At 41.0% G+C, this 12,546-nt stretch overlaps 1 protein-coding gene across 2 annotated transcripts in view; it reads left to right on the top strand.

Moving 5' to 3' along the window:
- si:dkeyp-14d3.1 (transmembrane protein 132C) overlaps positions 1-12,546 on the top strand; it is a 133,416-nt gene that overhangs the window by 55,406 nt on the left and 65,464 nt on the right. For both annotated transcript variants that reach the window (XM_057033532.1, XM_057033531.1), the window contains exon 3: positions 10,758-10,904. In XM_057033532.1, coding sequence (XP_056889512.1) covers positions 10,758-10,904 — 147 coding nt within the window. The remainder of the gene's footprint in view (positions 1-10,757; positions 10,905-12,546) is intronic.

Raw genomic sequence — 12,546 nt, 5'->3', positions numbered from 1 at the left:
GTCAAGTCAAGTCCAAGTCAAGTTTAGATGAAAAGAGCTGAGTTTGATTTAGTGGAAAAAACTAAATGTAGGGATGCATCTGGACATTATTTGACTTGAGAATTGCACGTGCAGTTAGCACTTGAACTTTACGACAAAGGCACAATAGCTATCCATAACCGAGACCAAATTTGCTTCAGTGGCCCACACTGCCTGGCAGGATCTATTGGCTTTCTTTGTGGTACTTGAGACTTGCTGCAGAGAGATTATCCAACAGAATAGGAGGTGGCAAAGAAACATATGAGCTGCAGTAGCATGTAGAAAGAGGGGATACATCACAATTCAAATGCCAACATTCGTCTACCAACGTATTCATCTCAATCTGCCCACTCTGGCGTATATAGCTAACATGTGCTGTCCCTCTGATGTGTTAAAGTCTGATCTTATCTATCTGTCTCTCTGAAGGAGAGCATTAACCTCTCTGGACGGAACAGCATTACTGTCTGAGCACCATCTTGTAGGCCTTTCCTTCTCTAGAAACTCTTTTGTTACACATCGTCCCTGCCACTTTTCACCATGCTGTCCAACCTGCTTTCACCCACTCCATCACATCTTTTTCATACTCTTTTCATACAGCTTAAAACCCTCCACCTTCTTTTTTTTGACTTTCTGCAAGCTCACTGTACCTCTCCTCATTGACACACATGTTCTATCCTTTTCTGACTAACCTTCATTCCTCTCCTTTACAGGGCTAATTTCCTCCTCTCTAGGTTCTCCTCAACCTGCTCACTGCTCTCAATTCAGATTATTATGTCACCGACAAACATCATAGTCCATGGAGTTTCCTGTCTAACCTCATCTGTCAGTCTGTCCATCACCATCACAATCAAGATGGCACTCAGAGCTCATCCTTGATGGACTTCTACTTCCACCTTGAACTTCTCTCTCACACCCGCTGCACGCCTCATCATTGTCCGCCAGCTCTTGTACATTCAATTCAGTTCAATGTTTTTTATGGGCTTTGGGCAATTATAAATTAAAAACACAGGCAGGCCATTATTCACGTTGCCACAAGAGTGTCCAACAGTTTATAGGTGTGTGTGTGTGTCCTGGGTGGGCTTAGGTAGACTGAATGGAGGGGTGCAGCATGGGGAGGTAGGTGGGTATTGAAGTAAGTTGAATGGTCATCAAGACAAAGGTCATTTTCCTCTGTGTCCTGCAGCATAGATATCATAACAGGCGTCTCGACAGCCACTCGAACTCCGGGAACAGTGCGGGAGGGGTCCTGAAGAATCCTGCATGCTGTGTTAAGGGTCTGCTGTTCAGGGATGAAAGCTCTTTGATTGGTAGTCAAATAATTTGAAACCAGATTTTCACTGGTGTCTGCAGCAGAGTTCTCTACTGCAGGCCGATGACATTGTACCAGCAGATGATGGAAAAAGTGAGGAGACTTCCAATTAAGGTTCAATAAAGAGTCCAGGGGATTTCCTTGCTGATCCCAAAGCTGTTCAGTTTCCTCAGGAGATACTGCTGCTGCTGACATTTCCGTAGGGTATCCTTGCTGTTGGAGGTGAACTTTAGATTACTGTCGAAGGTTGTGCCCAGGTACTTATACTCCTTCAGCATCTCCACAGCCTGCCTGTGGATTGTGCAGACACATCCTTTAGTCAGCTCCATCTGCTTACTGGAAAAGGTTAACATCGTCTCCTTGGTCTTCTTTCTTGTCAGCTCCAGAGAAGCATCATCACGCCACTGCCACTAAGCTGTGGTGGAGTGAGGTGTCAGACAGCAGACATCCACGTACTTCACAAGATGGTAGTCTGGATGGCTGATCCTGCAGTCATCCGTGTTCAGAATGAACAGCAGAGATGACAGAACACATCCTTGAGGGGAGCCCAGAGAGGTGAAGGAGGGATCTACCACAATCTGGAGAGGGTTGATGAGTAACCTTAATACTGTAGTGCTTCATCACCCTCTGCATAGCCTTCATTGAGAGTTAGGTGAGAGCCATGGGCCTGAGTTTATTCAGGGTCTTAACCAAGGTCTTCTTCAGGATGGGGCTCACAGTGGAGTGCTTCCAAAGCTGGGGGACTGTGCTGGGGTTCATTGGCTATGTTGATGTCCACATGTCCTGGACCACTCTGGACACTTATCTCCTATTCCAAACCTCCTCATACAATACCACAGTTTTTATGTTTATTTTATGTTTTTTGTGGATGTACAGAGGCACAATGCAGCTCTGACCCTCTCTGCAGTTCTTCATCAACTACATCAGAGCAAATACAGCATCTGTAGTCCTCTTGCTTGGTATAGAACCATACTGCTGTACATGAATGTTCACTTCTGCCCTTAGTTTAGCTTTCACCACTCTTTGCTACGACTTCACCGTATGGCTCAACTTTATTCTAATGAAGTTGCTACATCTCTTCAGTTCTCTCCAACGTGTCATTCCGACCTGTCTCCATCTTCCCTTCAGCTGTAGTTATCCTGTTATCTGGAAGCTCCTCTTGACCACCCAAAGCCTGTCCTAACTCTTTCCTGAAAATCACTACTGACTTCCACCATTTTTTCTTCCACTCTGTCTTTGACATTTTCATCTTCCTCACCACCAAAGTATACATATTCATATACACCACAAATCTCTGCTGTCTGGCTCCACTCTCACCTGTCACTACTGTACAAATTCTGCTCTTGCAATAGTTGAATGGTAGTTTAATACCTCAAATTGAAAAAAAACACTTCCAAAAAGATAAAAGTAAAATGATGCTGCCTAAATAATGGAGAGAATTTCACTGTTTGTGTCATGAGCCTAACAAAACACACACACAACAGTACACCAGTCATGAAAATATGCATCATGTGAAATTGAAAATGCTCAAGTTTGTACTTTACAGCAAGGGAATATTTATTCCTAAAAACAGCAATAAATGGGGATATGTTTGACATTATCTGAGCCCACATATAGAGCTGGAGCCCTTGCAGCTTGTCAGAGGGCACCATTTGAAAAGAATAAACTGTCAGTTTTACACTAAATTCTGATAAAAGCTTCATACTCAGTGAACCACAAGTTGCCACTTTTTCAATAATGTAAGTGTGAATTTTGCAGATAAAATCAAGACTTTATGAACTGGGCTTTTACGATGTGCTCCATTAGGCTGTTAGTGGATCTCTTTGGTTTTGCATGATTTGAAATGTTGCGTCATTACATTACCGACGAGTGTCGATGTCTAATCCCATTGCCGTGTGATTACAAACTAGGTGCTAGAAGAGCCACTTAGAGGAGAAACAGGGAATCCATGCTTTATATGAAGCAGCTCTAATTCTATTGACATTACTCGTGGGCTTTTATGGATTTTACCCAGTGAGCCTGCAAATTAAATATTTTAAAGCTTATCAAGTCCTTCCAACTGAAGAGAAAAGCGGCAATTTCCATTTTGTTGGGTTTGGTATAAGGAGAAATTTGTGCTGTTCAAATGTTGCAGATACAAATCTATTTTTCAGGTTTGTACAGGTTTGTACAGGTCTCTCACCTGGGCTATAACCGCTTACCATCATGAACATCATGAACAACCATTGTCTATACATATCATGTTCCACTTTAGAGTCCGGCACTGTGTTTATATGAAATGATATTGCATCATTTCATGAAGTCTCTGAGGTTCTTATTGTTTTATCTCCCGGTGTGTTGATCTCTGTGTGAAGCATGTGCCCATCCTTTCTGCTGCTCCGCCTGGAAAGGTCAGTGAGCCATAGATGCAGTTGTGTCGATCCAATGAGCACCAGAGGCTGACAACTAATTTTCATCAAAGCAGCTGTGGGAGAGGCCGAGACATGTGGGCATCTCAAAGTGATGCATCTTGCTTCTCTGAAGATTCTCTGCTGCTTATCTCTCGGGCTTACTGGGTGGTGATATGGACTTGCTCAGATCCATAAGCTGTGTAGCAACAGTGAGATATTCCATTTGTTATAGACCCTGATGATGTGCATCCACCAGAAATTATTTCTTTCCTTTCATTCATTGCATTTGTCCCATTCCCCAGTATTCCAAACATGGTTTTTCCATTCGACTCTTTTAAGTCCATCAATTAGAAGCAACTTTGTGAGCGTTAAAGTAAAGCGTTCCTGTGAGTGATTTACTGCAGTGGACTGTTTCATTACTTCATGGTGCATGTCTTCCTGTTCCCCCTGCAAATATGTATGTTTGACATTCATGTTTTCCTTGGCATTCGCAGATGGATATGGGTGCCGATCAAATATTCCCTTTACACGTGTTAGCTGCCTATTAGCCAGATACATCCGCATATGTTCGCAGTATCCTGTGCTACAACACAAAGCAAATCTTTTAGCTGCTCCCAGCGTCTCCATGGAAGGGGGGAAGCAAGCATCCTGGGAATGAGTAAAAGACGACTGGGCTAATCCTTGGGAAGTTTGAGAAGCCAACATGTTGAATGTAAAAGTGTCATCTTTGAAAGATCACTTTTTTCAATGGAAAGTGCGGCATACATTTTAGAAAAGATGATTAGGACAGAAGTACTTTAGACTAGTGTCAAACTGTTAATACCTTCACTTTTACCTGTGTGATGAAACTACTGTGTGTCACGGCCCCTGTCTAATGTGTGCACATTGCATGATTTCTAAGAAATGAAGAAAACAGTCAACAAAGCCCCCTCTCAGCGCCAGGATTCAAATGATGACCCACCGGTCAGAAACCACCCAAATCTAAAATGATGACAGAAATCTCACCCCCTTTGGGTCAAATGTAAACAAGCCTATTGTCATATTTTGGATGGTTGATCATTTTTAATACTGAAATACTGCCTCGTTAACCCTATTACATATTGTGCAGTTCGCAGAATGCTTGCAAACATTCTGGCACATGTCAGGAATAGCAATGATGCATTCTGAACATGTTCAAGAAAGGAATGCCAGAGATCTCTTTGGCCTTTAGGAGTGAGACCATGCTGCTCAGTACAAAACCAGACAGTATTCTCTGCTAGTCAGAAGTCTTCCTTGTTCACAATAAATAAGTCATTAAATAGACAACCCATAGTTGAATAAAACAAAGCTGCTCTGATATTTTAATATATTTCAATATATACTATTTAAAATACATTTCCGCATTTTTGGCTTTCAGTTTCTTTTCTTCCCCCTACCTGCATGTTTTTCCCTCCGTGATGTGCCTTTGTAATTTGAGAAAATCCAATTAGGTGTACAGACAGAACACAAAAACACAGGATAACGATCATGAACTGGGAATTCAGGGCTCCCTGCTCACGCTGGGTCTACGCTGAAGGGGGAAGAATTGGCAGACATTTAAAAATGTTTTACATCCCTTTCATTGTCACTCAGCACAACAATGTGCTCTTTTGTAATCTCCACAGTGCATTTTAATAAAGTGGCTCCTAGCAGGAGGGGAAAAGGCACTGTTGCTGGAGATTGGACAGGTTACTTGTGACTAACTGCTCCCCCACTGACATGGAGGCAAATGAGAAATCAGTGTCTCAAAACCTGCACACACTCCTACCTGCAGTCACTTTTGTGGAAGATAAAGTCTAGAATATGGCTTTGTCCTTTATACGCTGTCATCTGCTGTCTTACCGGGATTTTTCTTGATATTTGAAATGTGGAAAATGAGAACAAAATTTAGGATGGACATAGCTACAATATCAAATTTAAGTGATCATAATGATTAAAGCTCTGTGTTTATTGGAATTTGCATTAAGCATCAAGGAAATCAATTGAGATTAGCTACATGTTTTTTTTAACTCTATTTTATTTTAGAATTCCTCCTTATGGTGAATGATTCAAATGGCCAGTGCTGATTTAAGCAGGCATTCCACTCTGTGCCTGCTCACACATTTGATCAGTGACTTTTTGTCTTGTTTTGCTTTTGGGGGCGTCATCGGCGATCAGAACATTCCTGCTGCAATGATCTCACTGTCGTCATTGTGATGGGACCTTTAAGATAAAACAAGGAACAGAATGAATGGAAACCAAAACACAGACCTGAAAGAACACTTGTATTCTGGTCATATTTCTACTTTCTGATGTTATTCAGAGTTCATTTCTGAGATCCTGAACTCTCTGATTGTCCTCCTTGACAGTGAAAACGGTCTGATACTGTTGCTCAGTGATAATGTCTGACAGCACGATGCCTGCATAGACTGTAAGATGAAGCACAAACACATCGACACAAAGAAAGTCCCAAATAAAACTTTTTAAGCTCGTTGTTTAATGGAAGAACAACACAAGTCTATTTTGATGTGTCACTTTGGGATTGGTCTGTGGGCGTTTGGCCTAATTTATTTTTTACTTTCCAGTGATTTGTGCATAAAAAATCCACACTTGAGTCAACTGTTTTCTCTGAAGCAGCAGATCAGCCCTGCATGTGTTATCGTGCTGCTCCATTAGCCGTCAACAACAATCGATGTATAATGTACTGTCCTCTTCCCACAAATAGCCCTTTCTGTCCTGCTTTTGTGCCAATGAGCAGCTGGATTCCCTGATCATGTAGGTGGGATGACACAATACAATAGAAAAAAAGGTTTCCTTGAGGAGCTGTTGATGCTAGATGATCCTCTGAGGAGTCAGGAAAGAAAAATAATTAGAATAGTTCATCAACCTCTGTGGTGTATGGAAACAAAGCCACAGAGACATCAGGAGTAAAGGTTGGGTTCAGTACACAGACCACTGGCTGGGGATCCCATTATCACCTAGCCACAACCTTATTGAATTGCTCCCAGAAATGTTTATTTCCTTCGCTGCCCCGCTGAGAAGTTGCTCTCGTCTATATATCATCGCTGTTTACTCAGGGAGCCCCAGAGGAGCCCACAACAGCATGAGTTTAGGTGGTTGCAGGAGCTCCATTCACTGTAACGTCATTCATTTATTCACCTTTTTTTAAATCCAAAGATGAGTTTTAAGGACACAAATGTGTTCTGACTGCATCTCTGAAACTTTGCTTTTACTTGGGCAGAATGTTTAAGTACTATTCAGCCTGTGCATTTTTCCTATTTAAGTTGTAGAAGATGACTTTTAACAGGGGAAAATACATTTCACCAGGGTGAATGCAACAGTGGTGGCACTATTAAATGCTCATCCATTTGCTCATTTTATCTTGTTTTCCATCACTGCTTCTGCCCTAACCGTTTTTACGTACTCTATCAGAGGGCCTCTCATTCAATTTGGATCAGCGATGTTGATTGTGGAGAACATCAGTCCTTTCTTGTGCTTCTGCAGCTGCAGACGTGCTTGATGGCTGTAGAAACAGCATCATGATTGTGAGGCTACATCAGAACAAGTTCATCTCTTTTACCCACATTGTTTAACATGTCTCAGGCTGCTGCACAATTGATTAAGAGGAATAATTACACATGAGCATACAGCCTTAACTTCTGTCTGATTTTACATGAATGACGTGAAAGAGACACGTCAAAGAGACACTATTGCTTGACCTCCACTTTACATGGAGGACACCTGCTGGTTGGTTCCCAAGACAACCTGACCAGTTAGTCAATAAAAAGACCGTCCGATAATGTCTGCTTCTCCTTTGGGAACTGACTGTATTTAAAACGTTCTAAGGTCCCACTGAAGTTCCTGACAGCTGAAGTGTAAAAACATACAAGGCCACTATCTCCACTAGAACAACAGTTACAGTGAGGATGGCGCGTGTGTTAGTTCCAGTCCCACCACGGTACAAACTGGGAAACTGAAGGATGAAGGCAAGACAATTGCGTCTCAATAGCTGGGAGTCACAAGTGCGGCTGCACATAATATTATGACTTTTTTTTTTCTTTTAGAATCTATTGCACAATTCATGTGTGTTTGTCAGGCTGAATTGGTGAAAGCTCCTCTAACATGACAGTAACTGTAATTGTATACAGGATAATTAAGCACTGTGGGTTCAGTATTTATGTTGTATTGAAGTCTGTCTCTCTTTGACACAAGTCTCGAGTGAATTGCCCTTTAATATAATTCATTTTATAGAAAACATGTATTTCCAGAGGTCATTTGGCGTAATGATGCAACCACACAAACACAATCCAGAAAAAGTACCTGCTGAAAGCAACTGTAAGCAGAGCATATATTAATATATAATCCAATATTTCCAATGTCAGTGTCAAGCACACGCTAATATATGTGACTGTGGAAGTGGTTCATGGAGACGTTTAAACAAGCGGCAGTTTGAACCTGCTTTGACTGAGACTGAGCGAACTGCAGAGATGGCATTCGGGATCTATAATAACGATCTCTAATTCTCACATCAGCTCCTCCAGGAACTGGCCAAATTTTGGGCATCAGGACACTTCCAACATTATTCTGAAATAGACATTCTTTTTTGAAAAAAGTGAATAAAAATAGCCAATACTTTTGGTTTTCTTTGCCTACAATGTGTCCTATTAAGAAGGCAAATTATTAAGTCTGAATCAGCGAAGGATTATGTGTAATTAAAAATGTTCACGCCCACAAAAACAACAGTGATAGATGTCTTTGGTTCTTTCTGTGTCTTGTCTAAACCACATTATCAGCAGCATTTGAAGTGTTGTCCTTCATTCAACATATTTATTATGAACACACACAATATTAGAAAATATCTAAGCTTTCAAAACAGTCTGCAATTAAATTTAATTGGATCCGTTTAATATGATTCACCACACTGACCAAATACACATGGATTCCAAACAAAATAAATCTTTATCCTTATCCACAAGAAAAGTATCTGAACCATTTTGGAATTTCACGGGTTTTTTTTTTTTTTAATTTGTCAATAACTGTGATCTAATATTGCATACATTTAATTTACTACAAAAGTCTCATTCTCTTGTGGAAAAGGTATGTAAAACCTTATGTTAATAACCTAAAAAAACAAAGCTAATTCCCATCTTATGCGGTTATTAATTGCAAGCATTCACTTATTTTTTTATGCCTCCATTTGAATCTTGAACGATTCAAGATCCAATAAAGATAGAACGTCCAGATGTTGTCTTTTTAAAAAAAAAAAATTTCAGAAACATTCCATTTTTCAATACCCCTGACTTAGAGAAAGGTCAAATCACATTTTACAACACATTAATGCATTAAACAATAAAAAAAAAGACTCAGATACCATTTCCAAATGCATGTTATTCACACACCTTTGCTTCCCAAGTACCAATCCTGCCGTTGTGGGAAAAGCACATTTCTTTTAAGACATGGACAAACCTGTACACGTCCAAAAACCACCTGCTCTCAGCATTACCAGCACTCTCCATCCCCTGGTGACAGTGTGTAATACGGCCAGAACAGCCCTGTGCTACAGCCGGTGTAGCCATGCAGCCCTCTCAATGGCCACTGTGGAAAACATGTTACCAGACCGGATGGTCCACGTGTGCCACATTACCTGTGGATTGAAATGGTACTGAGGGAGGACTGCGAATTGCCTGCATCCCAATGATTACACATGCTGCAAGAAGAGGGTGCCAGCAGCTGCTGAGCCTGGCTGGACTCATGACTGTCTGCTGCTCTACAGCTGTGCAGATGTGAGACGTTTGTCTTTCCTGTCTGTTACCTGCACATCAAATTTAGCGGAGAATTGCGGAATGTTATTTACTGGTACGTCCTGATATTGCGCAGCGTGTGGCTGCAAGAGTAGATAAATATAAACACGAGTTAATGGAGATACAATGGATGTACACACATTCATAGTTTGCGATTGTTGGAGTGGAGCACTCGTGTTAAAGTTGAGGAGGACCGAAGGTGTCGCGCTTGTATGTCGCACTGCTGTAGTGAACTGCTCCAAACATTTTAGGATTTATTTTTGCCATCAGATAAAACGTGTTCTTCATACACACACACACTGCCATAATAATAAGTCAAAGGCTGTTGATTCTGTAGAAACTCAAAGCTCATCATCTGCCATAGTACCAGTTACTGCTCCATATGTAACCTTCTTCACAACATGATAAGACATCAAAGACGATGGATGAGTGGCGAGGGCAGATCTGTCCATTGGCATATGGACGGGCAATCACATATCGCATATGGAAATCCAGCTCTAAATTCAAGATGAAAGCAAGTGTCTATCTTTGGTCTAATCTGCCAGTCTGCTATGGATTGGCTGAGTTTGAAGACGTGACCTTCTTTTATAATTTAGTCATCTCTTCGATGCTGGAACTTTGCTGTCACCCTTAGACAACATTACGCTAAATCCATTTCATGTGCGCTGTCTTTCTGAGGTCTCTCCACCGTGAATATACTTCACAGTATTTAAGGGATATTTTTTTAAATGTTTTTTTCTCCCTCTTTTTCTAAGGCCACCTTCCTCTTTTGTATTCCAAGGCCATTGATGCTGTAATTTAGCCTCAGTCAAAAAGACCTTTTCATATAATGTCTTTTTCAGTGTGTGCTGCTATTACTGAGAGGTAAGAGTGGTGGCATAATGACACATCCCAGTGAGCTCTAATATTATGAAAAAAACAGCAAATCCATCATTTAATGACTCAGACGTATTTCTTCATTCAGTGAATTTGACTAAACTAGTACATTCTGTGTCAGATGTGAGTTTTGGAAATCACAGGTGTTTGATGGTCTTGGAGTGATGATTGAATGAGTTGCAGGAAGAAATGGACATGTTCAAAGGAAAACGGGTAGATTCTTCTCTTGGGGATCCGAACAGATGAGGCAGCTTTTGCAGACAAGACAATAAACCATCCGTTAAATGTGACAGTGGTAGAAAATAATAATCATTGACCAGCAGGCTCTCCTTCTGAAGACACATCTTATTATTTGTTTCTGTGCAGGGTGAAGCTGAAAGAAGGAATAACATTTCTGGGGGCTCGTCCCAGCAACCCCACCCAGTGGATCGTCAGCCAGGATGTGAGGAGCGAGGGCCATCGGGTGGTAACTCTCCACTGCCGCAGAAAGGAGTCCAGCTATGATCTGCAAAGGTCAGTTGATAATTAACTTTGCGTCAACGGAAAACAGGATGTTTTTAATGTGTTTCCTTCTGTCTCTTAGTCATTGCTGGTATTTTCCAATTTTAAGGGGAAATTAGGTAGAAGGGGAAAATAGATATTATTATAATTATTATTGAGATCATTATTGAGTTTTAGGCAAACCTTAGCATCATTTAGTGAAGGCTTTCAGCTGGTTTTAAATAAATCGGCAGGATCTGGAACATATTTCTATTTTAGATGCCACTGCCTTCATTTAAGCACCAAGACTGCATCTGTGTCTTCTCTGTTCTCTTCATTATCAGCTGCATTCTCCGGTTCTCCAGACTATTTTATGGTGGAAAAGAAATTGTTTGATGGCCTTCATCCTCCTCTGTGTTTCACTGCGATGCATGTGACACTGATGTCTGCTTTCCTGTCACAAACGACCCCGTCCTCACAGACACAAACGAGGTCGTGACTGGTTGATAGAACGGTTGCATTCACATCACACCGGCAATTACAGAAATATTCGCAACAAATTTTGCAGACCTTGTGTTTTTTTTAAAATTACAGCTGCATTTATAAGGTTCAATAGTGTTTTAGTGCTCTTCACTGCTGCATCATCGTTTGAAGGATAATGTGAATGCAGAGCGAGCAGTTATTTACGAACATTGACATTAAGGTTATGTGATGCTTGGTGAGCCCACGATGGGGAGCGGACATTAATAGACTCTCTCACTCCTTCCACTTCCTCCCCATTCGCTTCCTTTTTTTGATTTGCATTTTTATGTTCTCTCTAGACATGGCATTAAAGTTGTTTTTGGACATTTCCGATCTGTTTTCACGTCTTTGTGCTAATCTGGCCGTCAGGAAAGTGATTTTCCAGCACTGGGGGGAAAGGTTGCTATGTTAATTAAGTGCTGATTGAAGGCCTTTGTGTAATTTAATGGTTTTTTTTTCTTCTTCATGGATCCAGAAGCGGTTTAATAGATGAAACTTTCTAGTGACAGGTGTAATTTTATGGATTAGAGGCAGATTTGGTGAAGGCTCAACTTATGGGAGCTTTAGCTTCTGTTCCACTTAAATTCTACATCACTCCCTTGAGAAGCCAGACACGTGGCATCGCTGCAACTTTATAATCAAAGTTAAGATGGAGTTGTTGAGCACTATATGAAACACATCAGTGGAGTAGACAGATCCAGGGATTTAATTACACACCCTGTTTGATCACTGCAAGCTTATAGTCTAACTGCAACACTGTGGCCCATGAAACTGCACCAGTATTCTTCAAGAAATGATTGTAAAACCGGAAGCTGAAGATGACTTTTCTGACAGTTGCTCAAATGACAACAGCCATACAGATTTATTGACTTCATTAATCTTTTCCTAAGTGGCATTTTCTTCCATCCTTTGCTTTATTCATGTAATAACTTCTGACAATGCCAGTCTTAAAAATAGGCTTTCACTTTTATGCAGGATGCCAAATGTTCTCTTCCTGATGCTCGTTTTGGTGCAGTTCTGTTTTATCTACATCCCTTTTACTTAAAAAAACAACAACAACAAAAAAACATAGTCTGTTATAATCTTGGCCGGAAATGAACAATCATGAGCCGAGCATGATAGATGTTGTGTTGCCTTGCAGCTCGCGAGAGCA

The sequence above is a fragment of the Takifugu flavidus genome, chromosome 5 (genome assembly GCF_003711565.1).
Source record: "Takifugu flavidus isolate HTHZ2018 chromosome 5, ASM371156v2, whole genome shotgun sequence".
Lineage (NCBI taxonomy): Eukaryota > Metazoa > Chordata > Actinopteri > Tetraodontiformes > Tetraodontidae > Takifugu > Takifugu flavidus.
This window is presented reverse-complemented; position numbering and strand designations above follow the sequence as displayed.